This window comes from Melopsittacus undulatus, chromosome 19, assembly GCF_012275295.1.
Source record: "Melopsittacus undulatus isolate bMelUnd1 chromosome 19, bMelUnd1.mat.Z, whole genome shotgun sequence".
Taxonomy (NCBI): Eukaryota; Metazoa; Chordata; class Aves; order Psittaciformes; family Psittaculidae; genus Melopsittacus; species Melopsittacus undulatus.
The window spans coordinates 3,697,260-3,722,163 of NC_047545.1; the positions used below are offsets into that span (position 1 = coordinate 3,697,260).

At 40.3% G+C, this 24,904-nt stretch overlaps 1 protein-coding gene across 1 annotated transcript in view; it reads left to right on the forward strand.

The window, feature by feature from the left end:
• The window catches only part of MYO9B (myosin IXB), a 41,426-nt gene extending 16,699 nt beyond the window's left edge, over nt 1-24,727 (forward strand). Inside the window, exons 3-42 of the mRNA XM_031042299.2 lie at nt 275-369; nt 1,696-1,758; nt 1,884-1,983; nt 2,133-2,233; nt 2,503-2,632; nt 3,107-3,196; nt 3,436-3,552; nt 3,793-3,927; nt 5,835-5,956; nt 6,541-6,682; nt 6,935-7,130; nt 7,675-7,750; nt 8,186-8,275; nt 9,301-9,411; nt 10,481-10,520; nt 10,642-10,764; nt 10,889-10,969; nt 11,159-11,269; nt 11,790-11,912; nt 12,372-12,521; nt 12,625-12,791; nt 13,175-14,110; nt 14,648-14,714; nt 15,075-15,205; nt 15,730-15,884; nt 16,017-16,207; nt 16,626-16,724; nt 17,146-17,322; nt 17,828-17,869; nt 18,416-18,527; nt 18,688-18,758; nt 19,212-19,404; nt 19,639-19,767; nt 20,182-20,287; nt 21,008-21,139; nt 22,061-22,184; nt 22,626-22,673; nt 23,156-23,295; nt 23,576-23,703; nt 23,843-24,727. Coding sequence (XP_030898159.2) covers nt 275-369; nt 1,696-1,758; nt 1,884-1,983; nt 2,133-2,233; nt 2,503-2,632; nt 3,107-3,196; nt 3,436-3,552; nt 3,793-3,927; nt 5,835-5,956; nt 6,541-6,682; nt 6,935-7,130; nt 7,675-7,750; nt 8,186-8,275; nt 9,301-9,411; nt 10,481-10,520; nt 10,642-10,764; nt 10,889-10,969; nt 11,159-11,269; nt 11,790-11,912; nt 12,372-12,521; nt 12,625-12,791; nt 13,175-14,110; nt 14,648-14,714; nt 15,075-15,205; nt 15,730-15,884; nt 16,017-16,207; nt 16,626-16,724; nt 17,146-17,322; nt 17,828-17,869; nt 18,416-18,527; nt 18,688-18,758; nt 19,212-19,404; nt 19,639-19,767; nt 20,182-20,287; nt 21,008-21,139; nt 22,061-22,184; nt 22,626-22,673; nt 23,156-23,295; nt 23,576-23,703; nt 23,843-24,282 — 5,784 coding nt within the window. The 3' untranslated portion in view covers nt 24,283-24,727. The remainder of the gene's footprint in view (nt 1-274; nt 370-1,695; nt 1,759-1,883; nt 1,984-2,132; nt 2,234-2,502; nt 2,633-3,106; nt 3,197-3,435; nt 3,553-3,792; nt 3,928-5,834; nt 5,957-6,540; nt 6,683-6,934; nt 7,131-7,674; nt 7,751-8,185; nt 8,276-9,300; nt 9,412-10,480; nt 10,521-10,641; nt 10,765-10,888; nt 10,970-11,158; nt 11,270-11,789; nt 11,913-12,371; nt 12,522-12,624; nt 12,792-13,174; nt 14,111-14,647; nt 14,715-15,074; nt 15,206-15,729; nt 15,885-16,016; nt 16,208-16,625; nt 16,725-17,145; nt 17,323-17,827; nt 17,870-18,415; nt 18,528-18,687; nt 18,759-19,211; nt 19,405-19,638; nt 19,768-20,181; nt 20,288-21,007; nt 21,140-22,060; nt 22,185-22,625; nt 22,674-23,155; nt 23,296-23,575; nt 23,704-23,842) is intronic.
• The last annotated feature ends 177 nt before the right edge of the window (nt 24,728-24,904 follow it).

The following is a 24,904-nucleotide window of genomic DNA, read 5'->3' on the forward strand; positions in this document are numbered from 1 at the left end:
ATTACCTTTCCTGTACTCTGAGAAATAGCTATATGTATTATTCCCCTCTCTCAGTCCCTCAAATATTATTGCATGTGACAAATAATAAATGTATATAGAGCTGTAAGGAATAGTGGAGGCTTCTTAAACTGCCTTTTTGGTATTTGTATGCTACCATGGCCTTAGTATTTCATGTTTATTCTGCAAGCTAACAGGAGGCTGAACAATGAACAGAAAAGCTGTGTGTTAGCATATTTTGCTTAACTGAAAATTAAGTCCTTTTGCTTTATTACAGGCATTTGGAAATGCAAAAACAGCACATAACAATAACTCCAGTCGTTTTGGGAAGTTTATTCAAGTCAACTATTTAGAGAATGGTATTGTCCGAGGGTAAGTACAGTCTGAAGTGATGCTGGCGTTGATCTCTGTGCATTTAGGAATTGGTGAAGACTTTTGTATATAAAATGCTGCCTTGCTGAGGTGGTTCTCTTGTGAGAATAGTTTGCTGCTGTAGAGTTTTCAAGGCTCTCACTGAGAGCTGTGGAATAGTCAGGTGATGGATAATGTTCTTACCTTGCTGTATGACCATATCAAGTTAAGGAATTAACTGCTACTGCATCTTTACCTTCCTGCTAAATGAAGGCTTTTTTCACAACATCCATTGTAATTTCTGTTTTGCAATTAAAACCAGAAGATCTGCATTTTAAAGAGGAACTGGGGAAGGGAAATAGATTTGAGGAAGCCATTGTAAAGAACAATCTCAACACCAGTTACAAAGGAGACTACATAATTACGGGTTTATTTGACTTAGTTGAAATGTGTGCTTCTCTCTGAAGGTCAAACATGAAATATTATATACTTACATTTTTTAAATATATGATAATCACATTTGAGTCTTAAAATTCTATTAATGTTTTTTACCCCACTGTCAATTTGTACCTGGGTTAGTTCAGGTGCAGGGCCATAATAACTAATATTGGTGTGGAATTCTGCCTGAAGTGGAAGCTTGCTGCACTCTGGAGTGTCACTAGCTATCACTGACTTGTGTGCTCTGGTGTGTCTTTCCTTTGGGTCATCTTGGTGTTTGCAGTTTACCAAATGGCAATACTAGAAGATACTGGCAACCCTGTACCACATTTGATTTGAACTAGGTACAATTTTGTCTTCAGTCTGAGAAAAAGCTGCTTCAACTTTGGCCTCATTCATTGTATCCCATGTCAAGGAGGTTAGAGTATCATTTAGGAGATTACTTTGTCAAACTGTAGGGTTTCTGGCTGGCTTCCATTTTAGGCTGATGTATATTCTGTCATAAAACATCTAACATTTGTTAGATGAAGAATCAGTTATCCAGTATATTTCTGGAGTCTCGTAGTCTTTGCATTCCTTGTCAGATAACTGTTAATCTCAGAGTAGATAACGTATTGTTAGCGCTCTACATACTTGTTTCTGCAACCAGTTTTTCATCAGAGCATTCCTAGCTTTGTCTGCCTTTCCCCAGTTATGACTACTGAACCCAAGCACCCGACATGGGTGTTTCTCTTTGTTCCAGTTACAGTATTATTCTTGGTTTAGACTGAAGATAATGACTAAGCTATTCTCTTGTATGCTTTAGCACAGATTGCATTATTTGAGCTCTCTTGGCAGTTGCTGTGTGAGGTTTTGAGAGGTCTTTTCTTTTGCCCTCATGCTGCTTTTTCATGTTTTGTGGCTCTTTAGGGCTGTTGTTGAAAAATACCTGCTTGAAAAATCTCGCCTGGTTTCTCAAGAAAAAGATGAAAGGTAAGAGATCAAGACAATTTACTAACACAATTACAATCCATGCAAGAGTTTAAGATCATCTAAAGTATATAAATAAAAGATAAATTATTCTATGTTCATGAAAGAGAGATTTACTGTCTTTGTAGGAACTACCATGTCTTTTATTATTTGCTACTTGGAGTCAATGAGGAAGAGCGTAAAGAATTTCACCTCAAGCAACCTGAAGATTATTTCTACCTCAATCAGGTAATCCATGGCATGGATTTACCCATGCATTGATAAGTGTTGTCTGTCTGTTGTGTTAAAGGTGAAAGGCAGCAGAACATATTATGCTTGTTTTCTTTGTGATGTTTGGGTTTCATTCTTTGCCATTAATTATGGATCTCTCTTCCCAGCATAACTTGAAAATTGAAGATGGGGAAGATCTCCGACATGACTTTGAAAGATTAAAACAAGCCATGGAGATGGTTGGCTTCCTTTCAGCAACAAAAAAACAGTAAGTAGAATCATTTAAGCTTTTGTTACTGCTGGCCAGTTAATGTTCATGAATTGCAATAAACTGCATACATGTTGGGGTCATATTTAGTCCAGTGGGAAGCAAGGTGATCCGAGTTGGAACTAGATGATGTTAAGGTTCTTTCCAACCCAAACTACTCTATGATTCTTGAGTGTTTGAGGAGGACTTGCAGACAAATTCTTGAAAGCAAACCTGTTGTAATGAACTTCTAAGAAAACACTCTTATAAAATTTAATTTTCTTCCTTAGGATTTTTGCAATACTTTCAGCTATTCTTTATTTGGGCAACGTTACGTACAAGAAGAAAGCTACAGGTCGTGATGAAGGGTTGGAAGTGGGACCTCCAGAAGTGTTGGACATTCTTTCCCAGCTTTTGAAAGTAGAGTATTTCTCTCTAGCTCTCATGTTTGATCCACCTGTGTATCATGCTCTGCCTCAGCATTTTACTTGGATATCTTGGTGCCTAGTTTGCTGTATCTAGATCTGGTTTATGGTACTTCCACAAAGCTTATGGGGTGGGGAAATGGACGAAATTGGTGAAATTTTTGGGGCTAGGGATGGGATGTAGCCCATAGCATGGAAACGGAGTTTGTTTATTTGCTTATCATAGAGCTGAGCAGGAATGAATTTAGTGGGGATGGGTTCTGTGCCACCATAGGGAAACTTCTAAAGGAATCTAAGCTGAGAATAACCTAAAGATGTTGAAGGCCTTGTAAAGCTATTGATGAATGGTAAACGTAGCTGTTGTCAAAAAGTTTGGGCTTCTCTGAGGAAACTGAATGTCATGTTCCTATCACATTGCACACTGGGAGTTTGAGGATGACAATAACTCTTGTTCTTGCTTATTTTAAAGGTTAAACGGGAAATTCTAGTAGAGGTGCTAACAAAAAGAAAAACTGTGACTGCTAACGATAAGCTTATTTTGCCATATAGTCTCAATGAGGTAAGTAAAAGAGCAGTAGTAGAATGATCTTAACTAACTGCAATTACTATGTTTGGATTAAAAAAGCTAAGACTGTACACCCTCACAAGTAGTGAGGGCCATTTGGAAGGTTAGAAGTTAGCTTTAAAGGAAAATGTTGTTTTTCTTTGTCTCTGCTAGGACTGCAACCTTTGAGTTGATACTGGTCTCGACTAGAAATGCTTTTTTAACCCAAGTTCTGAATACTGTTTCACTTGCAGGCAATAACAGCTCGTGATTCAATGGCAAAGTCCTTATACAGTGCTTTGTTTGATTGGATTGTCCTGCGAATTAATCATGCACTCCTTAATAAGAAGGACATGGAAGAATCTGTTACAGTAAGTTTCTCACAAAAGCCAGTCTTTGTAGGCAATTGTGTACTTGGAGCTAATGTCAATGCTAAAGATGGTGTGTTCAGATACCTGGGATAAGTTTTGATTCTTTTGAAGTCTGTGGTTGTATCTAATCACCTGGTTCTGCCATATACATGACTGTGAAAGTGCTTTTTGTAATGGTTAGCTGCGGGTGAAGTCAGTGCATGACAGATTGCTTAACTGGGTTTCCACATCTTCTTTTAGTGTTTGTCCATTGGTGTACTTGATATTTTTGGATTTGAAGACTTCGAAACCAACAGTTTTGAACAGTTCTGTATAAATTATGCAAATGAACAGCTTCAGTATTATTTCAATCAGCACATTTTCAAATTGGAACAGGTAAGAAATAAAAGTTGCTGAAACAAAACCTGGTTTTTATCCTATATTATGCAAACTTAGTTACTATTCTGCAAAACTACAAGGCATATTTTTTATAACTCCTTGAATATAGCTCCAAAAGACTTCTTTTTTAATTTGCTTCATTACTGCTTATTATTGTTTGAAGGTTGTAGCTTTGGCTGTATTTAGTGCTCTATGTGTCCTAATGACCGCAGGGTCTTTCTTCAGAGGGCTAGTATGATGTTTCTGCCTAACTGTAAGAAACTTAAAAAGACCTTCAGGTGATACCAGACAGAAATCAGATGAAACTGCAAACTTTGAAAGTCTGTAGCTGAGGTGTTTGTTCCAGGTTTTTGTTTTGTTTTCATGGTCCAGAAACAATTTATTTTTGTTACTTTCTAAATATTTAATAACTAATTATTAAATATTTATTGCTGGTTATTAAATATCTTTGTTGCCTCTTTGACCTGACTGCGTTTAAGGGGTGCAACTGAATGCTGATATTGGCAGTAGTTCTGAAATCCTGATACTACTGGAGGATGTTGATTTAGATGCTTGCAGATGGTATCATCTTCTTACAGAGCCCGTTGAGTGCTGCAGGCTCTAACAGATCCTGTTTCTTGACTGGGGTTTGGGGGGTTTTTGCACTAGACTTGGGTTTTTCTGTCTGGTTTGTGCTGAAAGGTTCTTCTCAGGTCACTCAGCTGAAAGAAGGAAGTCATTCTGTGCAACTTGGTATTTTGTCAACAGAATGTAGATAACTTTAAACAAGCATTTTAAAGAGGAGAAAATGACCAAACATGCAAACGTGGTATGTAGACATAATGTTGAGGTCCCTGTTTTGTAACTTGGGACAGAAGTGGCTATCCAGGCTAACTAGGATAAATAGTGACACTGTTTGCTTTTTTCTAATGCCCCGTTTTTTCCAAAGAAGCTTAATCCCTGAATGATCCACTTCCTGTATCTCTTGCAGCCTGAGGGCCCCCAGGGGTGATGTCTATATCTTTTTAAAGAAAGGCTTTTTTGTGTGTGGAAAATGGCATTTTGGGTCTGTAATTCAGCATGCACACTGAGCAGCCTGTCATTAGGCAGACTGGGTCCATTTCTTATCGTCATCATCATATAGAATAGTGAGCACTGCTCTTTGTCTTTTGTTCAACACAAAACTTCGTTAATTTTTTGTCTGACTCTTTTTTTTTACATTAGTACCTTATAATTTTCTTTTTCCTATGGGAATTTGCAGCATTAGGAAAACCAGATATTTTGGTTCCATATCATAATGGGAAGCTTGTCCTGTCAAGCATTTGATGCATTGTCATTTCAGCACAAGAGCTTCATATTCTTTTCTCAAAGAGAGCTCTAAGTTTCCTGAAGCTAAGCAGTTCATGTTGCTTCTTTAGGGAAGTTCTGCTGCTGGTGTTGTGTGGGGCTGAGCTGCCTCTTTTGAAACTTCTGTTCTTCTGTCTGAAAGTGCAGTTTAGTAATTCTGGAACTTGCTATTAAATACTTACCATTTCTCATAATGTAAGAAAGGTGGAAGAGAAAAATAGACTTAAATTCCTCCAATATATATCTGCCTATGGTTTAACGATGTAGGTGTAATGTTTGCCTCCAAGTCTGTAGACTGCTGGTTGCTGGGAAGGCACAGCAAAACATTCTTTCGGCTGTTTTGCTTATTAAATAGTTTGAATCCAAGCATCTGCTGTCGAGTGTCCTGCCTCCATGGACCTTTGATCTGCCCCAGTATTCCTGCTGTTCTGTTCTTATTTATAAATCTTCCTTGTTTTTGTTTCTGCTGCCTGAACTAACAAATTCAACTTGCCAAGGATGTTTTTTAAGTGCTTAGACCAAAAGACGTGAAAAGTCAGGGCACTGTACTGATGAGAGGCTTCTCTTGAGCTACACAGGAGGAATATAAGAGTGAAGGGATCACTTGGCACAATATTGACTATACTGATAATGTGGCCTGCATTCACTTAATCAGCAAGAAGCCCACTGGCCTCTTCTATCTTCTGGATGAAGAAAGCAAGTAAGCAACAAATGTCTTCTGAAAACAGCTGTGTGGCAGGGAGGAGGGAAGGACTGTGAAAGAGAACAGAAATACAGCACTCTTAAAATGGGGAGGAATGTTGTGGGAAGCAAAGAGTCATCTTGGTGACTATTCGCTATGCCCTAGTTTGTTTTTAATGACTCCAGTATGGTGGTGATATAAATTGATGCTAAAATTGAACTTTGGCTCAAGCAAACTTAGAAATGTTCACTTTTGTGTTTTACCAGGGCATTCCAGTTAAAGTAAAATGCATGTCTGTAAGTCTTTGGAACATTAAGTAGCAGAGTTGGTTAATAGTTAATGTGGTGTTAAGCATACTTGACTGGTGAAGTGAGAGGAAGCATTGACGCACTTGAAACCTCAGAATATTCTGCAGTGAGTGAAGCTGCTTGGTTTTGGTCCAGAAATTAGGCCCACCTCCAAGATTCAAAGCAGGGGTGTAAGTCTCTATTAAAGTGTAGAGGCCTTGGACAATACCATACTTTCCCCAAGGATCAATAGGTGTTTGTCACCTTGCACCTCAGTAAATGTAATAACTGACTTATTCTGTTTTGTGTTCCTAGTTTTCCACATGCCACAAACCAGACTCTCCTTGCAAAATTCAAACAGCAGCATGAGGAGAACAAGTTTTTTGTTGCAACCCCAGTGATGGAGCCTGCTTTTATTATTCGACACTTTGCTGGGAAAGTGAAATACCAGATAAAAGTAGGTGATAGATGTGATGAGTCCCAAAAAACCCAAACTTTCCTTGTTTTCTGATGGTTTTTGTCAGGATGTAGAAAACTTGCTGGGGTTGAACTGTATCAGATGTGTCCTCAGATGCAGTTTGGGTTTTTGGTATCCTTTGGAGGGTAACGCTCACTATAGTAAGAACTATTCAGAATAGTGGATTATGTATATTTTGGGTCAAAACACAGCTTTCCTGAGAGCTTGTGCCTCAATGTGCCTGTTTTGCAGGATTTCAGAGAGAAAAATATGGATTACATGAGACCAGATATTGTTGCTTTACTACGAAGCAGTGACAGCGCTTACGTTCGGGAGCTGATCGGAATGGACCCCGTGGCTGTGTTCCGCTGGGCTGTTCTGCGAGCGGCTATTCAAGCAGTGGCTGTCTTTGCAGAAGCTGGACGCCAGAGAGCTCAGAAGACTGCAGGTATTGGATGAAAAATGCTCTGGGAACACTTTCAAATCCCATACAATTGATTAGTGCTTGTTGACAGAACTAGTTTATGGCAAAACTGGTACGAAGGACAAAACTGACTTCAAAAATGGCTTAACATTCACACACCACAGAGATTTGTCACTCTTATCAGAGATCATTCAGGCTTCCTCCTCCGATAAGTGAACAGCCTGCTGGCTGTGCCAGATTTGAAGTCCTCTTTGTAAAAGTTGGGGAAGATAGTAGTAGTTCTAGCATGGATTCTTGTCTTAGCACTGGTTTTGATCTTCTTGGGCCTCCCTGAAATTCCTAATGAGTACTCAGGATTAAAGACTGATTTTGAAGCAGCTGCAATTTGCTTTCTAGAAGTAGGGAGTTTGAGAAACAAAGTGGTCTAGCCCAACAGCTGAAGTACTAGACCCAAATTCCAGGCCCTTGGATAGCTATTGTGCTTGCTGCAGTTGGTGGTTTGGGGTTGTTTTTGTATATTAGTCTCATATCTTTGTCAAAATCCAACTTGTTGATTATTTCGTAACAGGAGTGGTACGTCAAGGACCCAGAATTCCCCTTGGAGAGCTCCAGAGGTCAAATACACCAGTAGAAAAAGTCTATCGGTGAGAAACACATACTTAACCCCTGTCAGGGAAAAAGCCTGAATTGCCAAGTCACAGTTTCATGTATCAGATGTCAACTCGATCTTTCCACAAGGACAGCAAGTTTTATTTCTGTCTTATTTCAATGCTATAAAAACAATACTCTGGCTTCTTTAATGTAAGACCTAGCAATTCCAAGTGTTGGTGGTGTAGCTCCAGTTCCATTTACCACTGGGTTTTTGAGTTCTCTGTCTGTGCATGGTATTTGTTGCTTTTAGTATTGTGTATTCCTCTGCAAACAGTCTGTCACTGAAGGATTTGTAGGAGCATTGATGTTTTTCACAGCCTTTTAGGAGTCAGGGCAAGCCCTGCAGAACTGCCTCTTCATGTTGCTCTATACAGGCGTGTTTTGCCTTCCTATGGAGTGTTTAGATTTTATACATGTTCCTTTTACAGCTGCTCAATGCTTGATTTCTCATTTGATTGTTCTGAGGATTTCGATATAAATGCTTTTGAAGACATCATTTCTTTATATGAAAACAAGAAGTAAGTAAGAAGTAGGTTTGCTCTTATATGCCAGGGAGGCACATTTCCCAGACAGACTGACCTTCTGAGCACGCTCTGTGTAAAACTGAAGCCATGAAGCAGTCACATAAAGCAGTGGCTTCATGCTGCTTCATAATTACTTCAGCCTGAACAGTCTCTGTCACTTGTGGCAACTTAACAACTAAACATACAATTTGGGTGAAAGGATTTGCTATAGCATAACTGTGATGGCTTAAAACAAAGTCCTGGCATTCAAAAATGGTCAGAGGTACCAAGGGAAGCAAGCAACTCTCTGTAATAATGTTGCTGCCTCAGCAAGCAGCTCAGAATGGTGATAGCATCTGACAGTTGGAAGTGATTCTTATGCTTCTGTTATTTTTGGTTTGTGCCTCTCTGGAGAGTAAAGAAGGTAAGTTCTGTGCGAAGACACAACACAAGCACGGTGCATGCTTAAATTATGGACTCTGCCGCACATTAGGGACCATCCCAGGCTTACTTTGAAAAGCAAAGCACATGAATAAGTTTTGAAGTGAAAATGAAAACCAAAATTTTACCAAGTACTCCTACAATAGCTACTTTTTAACTTTTCTTATGCGAGTCTGCTTAAGCAGCCTCATTTTAGTAGTCAAATCTATATCTAAAAGTATTTCCTGCTTGATTATAAAGAAGCTTATATCTTTCTGAAAAGGTTACTTAGCTTAACAAAAAGATTCCATCCTCATTAAGTACCCTCTGTTTTCTGAATTGTAAATTCCAAGGATTTACATTAAGAGGTAGAATTGGAGAGTTAAGTTTAGTCTGAGACCCTGATAATCAATTTTTAGGACACTGAGAGTGTATAAAGTGCTCACTTGACATCAGAATCATTCATGCTTAGGAAAAAGTAGTCTGGGATTGACCTGCCACTGTTTGGAGCACACTCGGTGATGGGATCTCTTGGGATTTTAACTCCTTTTTGTTCTCTTTCTCTCTCCCGTGGCTTGTGTCCTTGTTTGCCATCTTTGTTTTGCTGGGAATCACTTTAGAGACATGCATGAACAAATCATCGCAAGTATAAAAGGACTTCCCTGGCAGGGAGATGATCCTTGTAAGCTGCTTCGGTCACTCAGCCGACTTCAACACCGCTCCCACTTCATGTGAGTTCTGGTGCTCTGGGTATTGCTTTGAAAGTGCAACAAACCCCAAGCAGTTATTTTAGTCCATAAAAAATATACTGGTCCCAAGTTTGATGCTTGTCTACTGCAGAACACTAAACAAGACGATTAGGAATAAAAGAATTCTTTCTCAAAAATATAAAGGCAATAGAGAATGTGTTGTTTTGTTGCATTAGCTGAAAGTTAAGTCTACTTTTTTTGTAAACTTGTTGTAAAACCCAAGTATGCCAAGCTTCTTGTTGCAAAATGCTGGACAATGAAGTCTCTCCCAAATTATAACTAACTGCATCCTGAAATTCAGGATGCTAATGCTGTGTATTTTCCTGGGCTAAAATTCAACATGTGCCCACCTATGCATGTGTAAGAAAATCAATCTGTGGTCCATTGTGTAATAAATAACTGTAAACTGGGTGGCATGGAATTGGAGCATGCCTTACATCGCAGAAGTAACATGCTTAGAATTAGGAGGATGTGAACCACAACCTTGTTTCTGAGGGCTTTATGGTCTGTGTGTGAATAAGAGCTATGCCTGAAGTTTAATGCCCCAGGAGGATCTGGGGATGATCTCAGACCTATCAGAATTCCTAAGTGGAGTATGTGGGGCATGTATTGTCCTTCTGTGAGCGGTTAAGTACTTTCACAGGGGTTCTGGTGCAAGCAGCAGTAACTTCTGAATCAAGTATTTGTGTATTTGATAGTGCCTTAGTGTTATGATGACAGCCAAATGACTGGACAGTTAGCTATGTAGAATAACCTGCTCCAAAACAGTGTATGCAACAGTGAGGATTTTATAGCTTTAAGAGGAAATGTTTCACTTTTGAAAGCTTCCAATACCTATGGAGTTGATTTAAAAGTAATTCTTGTTGCAAAGCAGTTTGCATTTCTTGCATTGATCACTTGTAAGAGATGTGCATGAACACACCCTGATGCTACTGTGCTCATTGGTTCTATCCTTCTTCTCGCCTTATAAACAGCACCAACTTCTGGCTTGCTGAAATAACCCAAAATCATGTGTATTGTTTTTCTTAAATGATCTTTCATATTTTAACAGGAAAAGTAGAGGTATCAAACAAAAGCAGATCATTCCTAAGGTAAAGTTATTCCACAAAGGTAGAATTCTCTTGGGTTTTGATTTTGGTTTGGTTGTTGAGTTTGGGGTTCCCCTTCAGTTAAGAGTCTTGCACTTTGCTGATTATGAAAACTTTCTTCTAGAACTTACTGGATTCCAAGTCTCTGAAGCTCATAGTAAGCATGACTCTGCATGATCGAACTACAAAATCCCTCTTGCACTTACACAAAAAGAAGAAACCCCCCAGCATAAGTGCACAGTTCCAGGTAGGTGACTAGGATTTTGTATGGCCGTCAGACCTGAAACAGCCTTATTTCTGAGGAAGAAGCTGTACTGCTGTCGAATGCTGATATCTGGAGAAGAAAACTGATTCTGAATATTTCATTTCAGACTTCACTTAATAAGTTATTGGAGACACTGGGTAAAGCTGAGCCATTCTTCATCCGCTGCATCCGTTCCAATGCTGAGAAGGTAAGAGCTGAGCTGACTGCTGAGGACCCAAGTCTTCTAGGCCTGTAATAGATCTCTTTTGACTTGCTTGCTGTTACTCTGTATGAAGGTGAAAGTTAACTAGGGTGTGAAAACACAATGTGCTTTCTGTACTGGAGAGAAATAGGACTCTCAGGCATTTACTAGCTGTTGTCTGCTTATCTTTTTCAGAAAGAGATGCTTTTTGATGAAAGCTTGGTGCTTCAACAGTTAAGATACACTGGCATGCTAGAAACTGTGCGAATCAGAAGATCTGGCTACAGTGCCAAATACACATTCCAGGTATGTGAAGAACTGGAAGTGGATTATGCTATCAGAAATACCTGGTTTGGGGAAAAAAACCCTGTTGCCTCAGGGTCTTTTGTGTCTTTTCATATGAAGCTCATGATGACTTGGGATGAACTGTGTCAAAACTACAGTGAATTTTTAGAGTCTGCATGGTAACAAGTTGTAGTCTAATCTCCTGTGTGAGTCATGTACCATTAAGTTGCTCTCTTTGTTGAATGACAGAAAGCACTCTGCTGTTATAAGCAATTACAAGCAACCAGTGCTGCATATTACTGTCTCCATATGTTGAATTAGTTTTCTGTAAATTAACTTTATAGATCACATATGGGTGATCTTTAACTGGAGGCTGAATGAAGCCTATGATTTACAGGGGAGGAAAAAGTAGCTCAATTTGAAGTGAGAAATAAGTGTTTTGAACCCAGATAGCTTAGATGTCATCTAGATTCCTAAAATAAAGCTAAAACTTGTGCATTTCCTTCTAGCTTTGATCTTTTCCTTTCTCTGCTTTTCACAGGAATTCATAGACCAGTTTCAGGTGTTACTGCCCAAAAATGCCAAAGCCTCTAAGGAAGACATTGGTGTTTATTTGAATAAACTAAAACTGGATGAAAACTACTATCAAATAGGGAAGACCAAGGTCTGTGAAAATTCCTGTAAGCCAGTAAGAAATACTGATGTACATGGCAAAGTTTAGTGCAGTTCATTTATGGGTGCATTTTACATTTAAATTAGGTTTTTTAACTCTTGCAAATTAACTCTTGCAGGCATTAGGAGTTGCCTCCCTGTTTTTCATGCCAGCCTGTCATCTTGCAATACAGTACAATTCTGTATTATATGGGTATTACTTTAGGGAAATTGCTGCTATTGACATTTAATTTACAAGAGTTCTGTGATTTGAAGGCTGCAAGTACAGGTGTATGGTTAAGAATCTAAACACTGAGATTTGGTAAAACAAAAGGACTTCTGGGGTGTGCTGTCAGCTGATAAAACTTGGTTCGGTAGCATTCTCATTAGCCATTATTTAGCATGCAAAGTAACTTGAGTGGGGGCTGCAAGGCTCTTGTTAACTGTTTATTGATGACCTTTAACTGAGCAGGTTTTCATGAAAGAGGCTGAACGGCAGAGACTACAGGATACACTACACAAGGAAGTGATCAGGAAAATCATCCTCCTTCAGAGCTGGCTCAGGATGGTTTTAGAAAGGAGACGCTTTCTCCGAACACGGCAGGCAGCCATTGTTTTACAGGTATCTGAGAACAGTGCATCACCTTTGCCTAAGAAACCAACTAACACACTCAAATAAAAGTCACCCTTTGAGTGCCTCTGCCTTTATAAATCTCTCTCCTTAGGCTTGCTGGCGTTCCCGATGTGTTAGGATGGCACTGCAGAGGAATAATGCTGCCATTTATATTCAGTCAGTGTGGAGAAGATACAGGGAGCGAAAATGCTACCTTCAGCAGAAGAGGAGGATTTGTCTCCTGCAAGCCATGGTCAGAGGGCATCTACAGCGCAAGAGGTAAAGGAAGATGAGCAATCTGATATGAAAACATGCCTTTTAAGTGCTGTGCTACTTGGCTTCACCTGCCAAGCTCAGTTTCTGTGGGATATATTGACTTAGTAAATAAATAGTTATTACCCTGTGATGCTACAGTCAGTATCAGATGGCTAGTGCTGTGTGGAAGCTGGTCCAGTGCTTCATACTTAAGCATGATTCAGCTGAGTCGCACTGATGCATGCCAGTCCTAACAAGCAGACCTCCAGGCAGTCCTACTGGGACTGTAAGTGCTTTTGTACTTTGTGTCCACTCTTGCTGTTGAGGCTGCATTTAAACAGTTGGGTATTTTTTTTAACCACTGGGCATTAAAATATTTGTGTTTTTGTCTTGCAAATTCTTAACAGGTTTCAGAAAACGGCTCTAGAAAAGCAGAAAGCTGAAGAAAAGCAGGGAGAAATACAAGAAGGTCAAGACAATGATCTGAACAAGGATGAGCACAGTGAGCCAGTAACAGATGAGTTGCCTGAGACACACAAGTCAGAGCTGGATCAAGCTGTTGGGGATGGAGATCAAACTCCATATGAGCAATCCGAAACCTCATATGAAAAAGCCCCATTGACCCAGAAGAACATGACAGAGGCCTCTGAGAAAGTAACAAACAGCCGGGAGAAACGGGAATTTCGCCGGCAGAGGGGGCTGGAACATAATGAGTTACAGAATAAGCATGTCCTGCTTTCCCTTGAAGGACCATCTTCACTGTGCCACGAGGAACAGACCTCTTCTGAAGAGGCCCTGAGAACTGTTCCAATGCAAGAGAAATCCACAGCAGAAGATCCTGTTCTTCAAGGAAGCAGGGAGGGGGAGAGAAGTCCAATTGAAGAAAAAGTTACTTCAGACATGGCACTGTCAAGCAAGCTAAAAGAAAGTAGTTCTGTCCATGAGCAACCACCTGTATCAGAAGTAGATAAGACAGTTGATAGAATGCAGACACAAGGGAATCAAAATAACCAGATCAAAGGTAGCCAAAGCTTTAACTGCCCTGAAAGACCAACAAATCTTGCACTGAATCTTCATAACACCCTATCTGCGACTGGGAGCTTTCAAACTCCATCTGAATACGGGGCAGATAAAAACAAACGTCTTGTTCAGAAGGCAGCCAAAGATCTGGATAGTCCTACTTCTTCCCTGATCCAGAGATATGTGGATGACCCAGGGAAGCTGAAGTACAAGAGAGAGAAGTGGAAAGGAAAGAGACAGTCAGATGCTGGTCATAATGATATGCTGAGTCAGTCTTTGGATGAAAGAACGCGTGTGGATAAGTCTCCTCAGGATCAGTTAGAGTAAGGGCAGCTTCCTAATTATTCATCTTTGTCAGAAAACAGATATCTTTAATGTTAGAAGATAGATGGAGGACTCCTGAGAGCCTGTCTGCCATGTGGTGGGAGAAAATACAGCTACGAACAACTGCTCTTTTTCTTGGCTCCCAGTCATCAATCTTGCAGTTGAATTTGTATGGGTAGAATGTTTTCAGAAGCTAACGAAAGATGCAAAGCCTGTCTTGCTGAATTCAAATGGAGAGCTGGGGCTTTAAAGTAGTGTCTGGAGTTTATTTCCATATGCATTTTGTTCATTGGAAACAAAGTTTCAGTAACTTGCAGTTTGCAAGCATCATCCCTCTGATGTGGCAGGAAATCTGGCATACCCATTATTTGCTTTGTTTCTCCAGTACATCTGGCATTTAAAACTGAGTAGAAGAGTTGATTGGGATTACCTCTTAGATGTAACATTGAGATATGGGCTATTTAAAGGTGATAAATATGAAGAGGCTACAGATTTCTATAAAACATGTATTCTGAAACAGAATTCTTCTATTGCAGAAAGAAGGGGAATTCATCTTCATTAAGTGATCTTTCAATACTGGCCCAGTGTGTTATCATGAGTCAGGTACTGATGCTATTGTGCATATTTATACTTAATTATTCTTGTTTACAGGTATTAAAGGTTTGTGAATACCTGGCTCTGATGGTGCCTGTGTTCCTGTCCAGTCGTAGTTTTTTTACTTGATAGCCATACAACAATAATTCATTAGCAAATACTATACAACAATTTGAAAATATAATTTGCAGTAACCTTGATCAAAGCGTTATATGTACTTGGCTCTTACATTAATAAGCAAATATCTATTTGATAAAGGGTTTTGTCTTGATGAAGCAGACTTTTTTCACTAGTCTATTTCTTAAAACTATTTAAAGAATCTCTTTCACTCAATATGTAGGTTTTTTTTGCTCTTTCTCTTTAATGTAGCAATCACCAGATGCAGTAGAAGAAGAAAAAGGCAACAAGAAATATCCTGTGCAAAAGAGGCCCACTGACCTCCTGCCTAGCTCGGACACAGCCGGTTCCATGCAGCCAGCAAGTCAGCAAATAGATGCCAAGTATGTATTCTGTATGTGAGTGACGTGCCTTTAGGAAACTGAAAAGAGGACATTTCTCCTCTGTGGGTGCTTGTCTTTTGAACTGTTTCTTGTTAACCTTAGAACCACTATCCAGCTCAGAGCAAAGGTTTGTTAGTGTTGTCATCCAGGCTGAGAAATCAGACACCCAGGAGAGAAGCTGAAGAACTCAGCAAGCATGTAATGCTGCTTACCTGGCCTGCTCCAATGTCTGGCGTTCTGCAACCTGGGAACTTTGTGTACCAGAAATGATGTCTTGGATGTGTGCTCTGTTGTCTTGGATGTTGAATATAGTGCTCTAATCTAGTAGATAATCAGAATATCCACATGTTCTTTCAGACTGTCTTTCCATTTTGTGCTGCTCTGTTTTCTCTAGATTGGACCTTAGAGTAATAACCACAATAAAGGTTAATCTTATTATGGGTTACTGTTAAAAGAACCTTTTGTTGTAGCAGAGCCAGCTTCCAGTACTTATGTGACAAACTCATATCTGCTTTTGTGTTCAGGTCTGCTTTTAAAAGTCCTTTGCGTAGGCTTTTGGGCAAAAAGCCAGACAAGAAAATTCCAAAGGAGAGTCCTGATGTGATTGATGAAGAAGGCCTCTCCCTTGTATCTTGTGTCCTCTTTCCAGAAACAGGAGGGACACAGAAAGCTTCGGAAGGTGAGTTTGTGTGACTTAATCCTCAGCTTGCTAGTACAAACTTTCCTGTGATGTTTTGCGTGGCTACTGAGGAAGCAAATACTGCAGAATTCAATCATCCTGCTTTAATGTACAACCTAATGTCTTTCCCAGCTTCTTCAGGACAGCCTAGTCGCCCCCAGGCAGGGGAGCGCCATTTGAAAGAGAGCAGTAAGACAAAGAAGAACCGTACTATAAAGATCAGCAAGATCTCCAGTGTATCTCAGAACTGGCGAGCTTCCATGGTCCGTGAGATTGCAAATGCCAATGAACTGAAACATCTTGATGAGTTCCTCCTAAATAAGGTAAGAAGTTTCTGTTCTTTGTGTAGAATTCTAAAGACTACTTTTCTAGGTGCAATTTTGTTATGATTTAAAGCAAAGAGGGATTGATTTGATTGATTTGATAGCTTGACTGAATTAGGTCTGTATTAAGGCCCTTCCTATTCCTTCAGGTCCTTAATATTATATTAAGTACTCATGGCACTCATGTTACTTCTTAGTTCACAAACAAGTGAGCAGCAAAACTTGAATTAAAAAAGGCACAAGCTGTAAGGGTTGGAGCCTTGATACCTGACTCTCCTGTTTTGTATCATATCACAGTGCATTAAGAAATGTAAATAACAGGACTGGCCATACATGACTATGCCCAGTAACTGAAGCTTAACACTGGTTGGATGTTCCTGTCTGAATGAAATTTGATGCAGGTGTATTTGCCTTCCAGATCAATGACTTGCGCTCCCAGAAGTCTGGTGTTGAATGCTTGTTTTTTGAAGCCACAGAGAAGTTTCGAGGAAACATCAAGACCATGTATTCTGCTCCTGTAAGTAGTAAGCCCCAATAAAGTGTGAAGTTGGTAGGAAATAAACGAGCCGTGTGCAGTTGAAATGTTTGACCTAGAATTCAAAGCTGAGTGTTAGACTTGAACATTTCACAGTTCTGCTGTAATCTTTAGACTGTTTTGTTTCCCTTTTCGCATTCACTCAGCTTATTTTTAGAGAATGGATTTTCCTGTCTTCAGCCTCTTAATATTGCTGTGTTTAAACACCAAGGAGAGGTGCCAACAGCTTTTCCAGTATTCTTCCAACACTGCCTTGTCTCAGCCAAATGCCTTTCTGCAGTGTAGTAGGGAAGTGTGCTGACTCGTTTCTGTTATGAGCTTAGACACATAAATTATTAAACCTCCTCAATGGTATCCAAAAAGAAGATTGTCTTCCGAATAACATTTTTTTTTCCTTCTCTAGAATGGGCAAATACATGTTGGCTACAAAGATCTAATGGAAAATTACCAGCTTCTAGTTACAAATCTGGCCAAGAAAAGGGAAGAGAAAGAGGTCAAGCTAGTTTTGAATCTTTTCCAGTCCCTTCTGGATGAATTCATCAGAGGATATAACAAAAAAGAAGAATCTGAGCAGCCCAAGGTATAAAACTTACTCTGTTACTGGCTTATGGGATGATCAAACAATGTTACTGTCCGAGGAGAAGGAACCTGTGTTACCTCAGAAACCTTTTCCATCGCATTCTTCGTTAATTGGGAAACACCTTCCATACACAAATCATGTGTATAACACATTCTGAATGCTGATACACCTTTTGGAATTGTTCAGTATTTAAGTTAGTCTTAATATTTCCAGAATCTTAAAGTGTTTGTGCATTTTCTTTGAAAACTTAGGAGTTGAAGGTTTTAGGGATGGAATTGCTTTGTCATCATGCAGTGAGCTCAGGTGATTTTTAGGAAGCTGGCACTGAGCTCAGACAACCCTCATACCAAGCCGCAGTATATAAATATATACTCATATACATATATCTGTGTATAGTGTCTCAAATATCTAGAGGTTAAGTAGCGCCTGGGAAACTGAATAGGAAAAAGCAGGAATGGAATGTATGAATTTCAAAGGCTAATGGCAGCTCTGTGTTCCACTGCAGCAAACCAAGGCCCAGAAGAAGAAACGAAAACAAGACCGTGCAGTGAGTACTTTCTTTTTTGTAATAATCTGAGGCCTCAGCTGCACTGAGAATAGAGACAAACACTCTTGGAAGAGCTTGATGTTGTACTGAAATACTGTTTATTTTGCATGCTAAATTACTTACCTCTTAAAGATGTGACATAATGCAAAACTGGTTTCCATAAATCAGAGATCTTGCTTAAGCAATAACAGGTGCTACTCGAGCATTTCCTTCCTTGTCCATAGCATCTCTTTGAACCTAATGGCTTTCTCAGTCTCTGAACTGTTTAAAGGAAAACACTACTAAATCTTAATAATGAGCTATAGCTGATACTATGGTATTGCACTGATGAAGGTATTGCACATAACCAAGGCAGGAAATCTATCACAAAATAATCCAGCAAACCCAACTGCCATAAGATAAGGTGAAACATAGTTTTCAAGTCAGAGCCATCAGCTGTAATTGTAAAATAACAGTGGAAAATATAAGGTAGGATAGATTAAAATGAAGAATAATAATGTAAAAAGGCAAAAAAAAGCCCATGAGTTCCTTCCTGTCTCCCACCAGATTGTGGAACACTGTGGCCACGTATTCACAAACTACCAGGTGAACATACGGCAATCGTGTGAGCACTGCTCATCCTACATCTGGCCCATGGAAAAGGCCTGCCTCTGCAGTGGTAAGTTAAAACACCTCATTTGTGCCACTTAGTTGCCAGTATGTGCAGATTGTTTGTAACTGCCTGGTACAGATGAGTGAGCAGTTGATGCAGTTTATGCAGTAACACAAGATACTCTAATGGGATTTGGAAGGCTTGTAACAATTTCTTCTTCCTCTAGCTTGCAAGTTGACTTGTCACAAGAAATGCATGTCCAAAATCCAGAGCAGCTGTACATCCTGTGGAAAAAAGGTAAGAACTGTAGATCTGGGATGCAGAACTGTGATGCCATAAGTGATACATGCAAAATGCTGCCTTTTTTAACTCAGCAAATGAACAGCGAATGTCCAGGCACTGACTAAAAATTGCTTAAACAGTTCCCTTCTCTGCACATAGAGGCAGGCCCTGCAGCTGCAGAAACAGAACACTCTTCTAAAGGTGATACTTGAGCTAATTTGGGAACTTCTGCTTTGAATGTGTGTGCTGTGTTGGACAAAACTGTTAAAGAAATCCTTCTGTGTGTACTACAGTGCTTCTTCATTGCTGCATTTCAGGAAATCTGCCTTGTGATCAAAGGCTTGTAGCCAGCTAGGATAAAACACTTGGCTTTTGTTTCTGGAAGCATAAGCTAATTATAGCATGAAGCAATGGAATTTTCTAGCTGGGGAACAGGTATTCACAGTGCTTGGCCTGTATCGATTCCAGAATGAACAGGACACAGAACCACGTCATTTTGGAGTGTGTGTGAGTTCCCTGACCAGTGAGAAAAATTCAGTCCCCATTGTCATGGAGAAGCTGCTGGAGTATGTGGAGATGCATGGCCTCTACACAGAAGGCATTTACAGGAAATCAGGATCAGCAAATCGAATGAAGGAGCTGAAACAGTTGCTGCAAGCAGGTCAGGTGATGTTGTCTGCACTTTTGACTTCCTTGCAGTTTTCCCTGCCATTTGGATGGGAAAAGCTGCTTAATACATATAAATCACTATCAGCAGACTGTTATTTTTTGCTTCCAAGTTGCCACTTAGATTCTTTGATGGCGAGATCTTACTATTTCTAATCTTACTATGTTGGGGTTCCCATTCTGTACATCAGAGGAATGGACTGCTCTAAATACAACCTTGTCTTTTCAGATCCAAACTCAGTGAAACTGGAGAATTACCCTATTCACACGATCACGGGTGTCCTTAAGCAATGGCTCCGGGAGTTACCAGATCCTCTAATGACATCTGCACAGTACAATGACTTTCTCCGAGCTGTAGGTAGGTCTTAAACTGTTCAAAGCAGTGTTTTCTCTTTATCATGCCCTTGGGAAATAAACTTTTAAGGTGCTTATGCTGGTGAAAGAGTTTCCTTGCAGTAGGTGAAAGTGTGTACTTGCAGCAATGATTTTTGATGTCTTACTTAGAACACTTTTCAGGGAGTTTCTCCTCACTGAGGCATTCTAAGTATTGTTGGAGGTGTTGATGTGTCACTTGATGATTGCTCCCCACAGCAGCTCTGAAAAAGTAGGAAAATCACAGTGCCATGAGGGTTCCTTTAATATCCAGTTATAATAATGACATGGTAGTGTGACCTCTAAGAATTTAATCTCTTGTGTTTGAGACAATGTCAGTAAGTGCCTTTCACTGACATTGCACAGCAATTATCATCTTGTGCTTTCTCCCTTTGTGCAGAACTACCAGAAAAGCAGGAGCAACTCAGTGCCATTTACGGAGTCCTTGAACAGCTTCCACAAGCAAATCATAATACCTTGGAGCGACTCATCTTCCATCTGGTCAAGTAATGAATTTAATCACTTCATTTGGAGAGAAACTCCATGAGATGTTTTTGAGTCCCTCTTGGAAGCTTTCTAGAATCTTAAACCCCAAAGTGTCAGTGTAATGGTTGCTGGTCTAGAACTGAAAGAATTGAAGTTGGTAGTTGTGCTTACTTGTACCATTTGGTGTATTTGTATCAAATTAGGTAAGAACAACTTTGAAGACAAGGTAGATCTGAAAGCCTAGGTGAAGTCTTTCCTGAACACCAGGATTTATACAGATGAGCACACAGATGACAAGGATGTCAGTGTGCTTGGTAGGGACTGCATAAGGATTAAAAATGCTTGCACAAACACTAGTATTAGGAGCAGGGATAAGTGGTACTCATAAAGGAGCTGCTTTTATCCAAGGAACCTGAGAATTTTCCATGTGGTCTTCTGAACAGAGAGAAAAGGTATTTTTAGGGAGGAGGCATTAAATCATCAGAGTTGCTTTAACAGGTTACCAGATTAGCTTAGCCTGGATGGCTCCTGTTCCTTTCTCTGATACATGAGAGCTTGAATACCTGGGTGTGAATTAATGTTGAAACTTCTTTTGGACTGCTCTACATACTTAGTACTCCACAGATTTCCATACATGTTGTTTGGGAACTCTGACAAAGTTTGATGAGCTTGCTTCTATCCTAGCAAGGTTTGCTTAAAATCTGTTTTGTTTTGGTTTTCCCCTGAACATTGACTTTCAGAGTGGCTTTGATAGAAGATGTCAACCGGATGTCACCCAATGCCTTGGCCATTGTTTTTGCTCCGTGCCTTTTGCGTTGTCCTGATACCTCTGACCCTTTAACCAGCATGAAAGATGTTTCAAAAACAACAATGTAAGTTTTAGCAGCCTGCTGCAAAGTAGTACTTTGAAATATGATGGAAGGCCATCTGTATTTGTTACAAGCTTATTCATATCAAGCTGAGAAACTTGGGGTTAAGAGTTACTAAATTCTGACCCTGATAGTGTTGTCCATTTATATGCCCTTCTCCAAGTCTATCCACCTGTCTCAAGTTTACAAAGGATAAAATAGGATGACTTAAGTCTTAAACAGCAAGTTTGTTTTTTACATCAAGATAATCTTTTGTGGGGGCTGTACACTAATCATACAGATTTTCTGAGGTACAAGCCATAATAAATAGTAGGATATAGAATTAAACTGCCTGCTGCATATTTGGAAACTGCTGATTATTTCTTCTGTGTTGTTCCTTGAATTGAAGAAGGTTCAGTTCTTGAGCCTCTTTGATCTCCTCTCACCCTCCAGCAGCTCTGGCTCTCTGAATGCTCCTCACTGCAAGGTTGGCCTTGTGTCTGTCTCCAATGAAAACAAAGTCTGAAAAACTGCAGCTTTTGTAACTTCTTCCTGACCCATGGGGCCACAGAGGTGGAAAAAGGCAGTTGCAGGGTCATTCTGTATCTACTGCTCTGTGGCAGCACAGGGAAGATGGGCAGAAGAAGCAGTTAGCAGGCATGGTAATACCTGTTTACTTACCATTGTTGTGTACAGTCAGCATGAGAGGCTTTGGTTATCCCAGGAAGAACATATGCCAGTGTCTTCAACAGCCTGTCCTGTTTTGCTTGCTGTGTTGTTCTCTTCAACCTGTTCTCATGCCATAGGAACACTTTGACTGCATGTCATCTGTGTGCATGTGTGGCAAACATCCCCGAGCCTGGAGAGGTATCTCATCGCACCATCAGTGTCTCCAGAGCCTTTAGAGAAAGAGGCTGCTTGATAAACTCTTGTCCTTTTCTCCAGGTGTGTAGAGATGCTCATAAAGGAACAGCTAAGGAAGTACAAGATAAAAATGGATGAAATCAGTCAGCTTGAAGCAGCTGAGAGCATTGCTTTTCGACGCCTCTCCTTGCTTCGGCAGAACATGGTAAGTGTTGAAACAAACCACCAAGCCACACCATTCAGCAGAAAGCATCTCGCCAGTTTCTTGGGAAGGGATACGTTAGTTATTCTGTCCATCCCATTCAGGAAGTCAAAGATCAATTGCAAAAAAATAAATGGATTTGGACTTACCCAGAGCTGTAGGTAGGAGCTAAATATACAGCTGCACTGTAGTCTGTTTAGTAAATGAAGGGTGCAGGGGTGGGGATTCGCTCTTATGGTTAAAAACATGCAGTAGAACTAAGATTGCCGAGCCTTTTACGTGGCAAAGGAGATCCTTCATTCCAGAGGTGGAAGTGGACAAAAATATTCTGTGTTTTAATAGGACAGATATGCATATTCTTTTGGTTTTGTTGTATTGATTTAAACCAAACAAAACTCTTATCAGAAGCCTCATATAGTGAATTTGATCTTGATCTCTCCCTAGCTCTGGCCTGTAAAACTTGGGTTTTCTTCCCCTTATGAGGGGATGCTGGTATGTACACTGCCTGTGTTAAGAATGCATGTGTTGGGGTGTTTTTTTCCATATGGTACTATTGCATGACTAAAATACTACATATATTGTCACTTGATTTTAAATACTCTCGAACCATCAAGACTGCATGTATTGGTGCCACTTTCTCCCCAGCCTGCATGCAGGGCTGCTGACCTGTCCTGTCATAGGCATCCAGAATGTAACATGTATTCAATGTAATAATATTACTTGTGACTACTAAAACTAATCTGAGGCTGGCAAATCAAATTGCTATGCTTAAAAAGAACAAAACCCCAGGTGAATGGGAACATTTCTATTGATTTTTGAGGCGTTTGTATGGGTAACTAACAACTCTCCATCACTTCCATCAGCCTTTCATTTGGGCTACTCATTTATCTTCCACCTTGCAACTAGTAGACAGTCAAGACTTGTATAGCTTCTTATGACTTATGAGAAGTGTTACATGTAAATTTGTCTTGCAGAGTAAAAGCTCACAGGTCAAAGGCAGTGACAGTGGCAACTCAGAACTGCACTCATTGCATGAAGAGGAGGATGTTTCTGAAGCAGATAACCGGGAAAAGGAGATTCTCATCGATCGCCTACAGTCAATAAAAGAAGAAAAGTAAGTGAGCCTTTATCTCTGCAGAGCGTGTCCTGTGCCCTTGGAGGTAATATAGGTGGTAAAGCAGTATACCTTTTGTCCCAAATGATCCAGTTAGTTTTGTTTATAGGCCTTTATGAAGGAGAAAAGGAAAGTACAAAGCACTAGCTGAGTGGAAAACCCATGAGAATTAATACGTAATGACTGCATGCAGGCAGTTTACCTCTGAGCATGAGCTGCACAAAGTTGCTCGTAGCAGAGATGCTGTCTTTAGAGTGCTACAGTCTCTGTTTTGATGCAGGGAAGATATAACTTACCGGTTACCTGAGCTCGATCAGCGGGGCTCTGATGAGGAGAATGTAGACTCAGAGACCTCAGCGAGCACAGAGAGCCTGCTTGAAGATCGAACAGGACGGATGGATACCGAAGGTCAGTATTAAGGTAGTGTGTGCTTTTTTTTATTCTCCATCCTTCACCACACGAAGCCAGGTGACCAGATGCTATCTGGTCACAATTGCTTGCACCAAGTTACATGCTTTTGGTATCTAAGGATTTTGTTTCTTTAAAGCAGTTACTGGATTACGCTGCCATACTCAGAGCTCCAGTAAGCCTGCCAAAGACATTTGCAAAGTGCCTTCTCTTCTGCAAACCTCTTCAAATTCTCCCTCTGCATCCCTGCCTTTAAGACACAGATCATCTTTAACACTGTCCAGGCTTAAAGTGCCCCGTCGAACTCCGGTCATACCAACAGCAAATATAAAGCTTCCTCCCGGCTTTTTTAAGTGTACAGAATCCCAGGGCAGGATTTCAGCGAACGAGGAGCCTCAGCTACTGGTGAGACGAAGGGAGCAGCCAGCAAGGCGAGCTGATCAAATCCACTCAGTGTACATTGCACAAGGGTCTGCCGTGGCCCACGCTCAGGAACTCTTGGATGAATACGAACCAACAGCAAAAGTCAAACGGAGGTTTTCGGACCCTTACTCTCACACTCCCTATATAGAGAAGTGAAAAATGCTGTCTGGATGTCTTTGAAGTTGACTGCAGCCTTGGCTTTCATGCTTTGGAGGCTGTGACCTTGTTTTACATGGCTGCTGGGAAGGTGGCCTGGAAATATGCAGTACTGTAAGGGTTAAGCAAGGTTGTTTCAAAAGAATACTCCTCACTTTTAAATTAAAACCCTGCAGTGAAAGCAGAACATAAAACTTGTGGTAAAATACATGGGTTGAGTGTACAGCAAGAGTCCCCTGATTCTGCTGCCATGCCTGTCTCCATTTGCCTTACAACGGACTCCAATGGGACCAACAGTGAGTTTGGGTCAATGTGTGTTGCCTTGATTTTGTATGTTTTTATGTCAACTTCTTGTGTGGTTTACAGAACTGTTAATGTTGTAATAGTCTTAACTGAGACCAAACTATATAAAAACGTTTATTAATACATTGCACTTTTAAAAGTACACGTGTTAGGTTATTGATGCCTGTCTCGTCTGATGAACCATCTCTTCTGAAGGAAGCTTTGAAGAGCATCTGTGCAGTGCAGCTCTGGAGGGCCAGGTGCCATCATAAAGTGTTTTGGCTCCGCACCAGCCCTCTGTGGCACTGGTGTGAAACCCACGCTGTGTGTACCCTGCTCC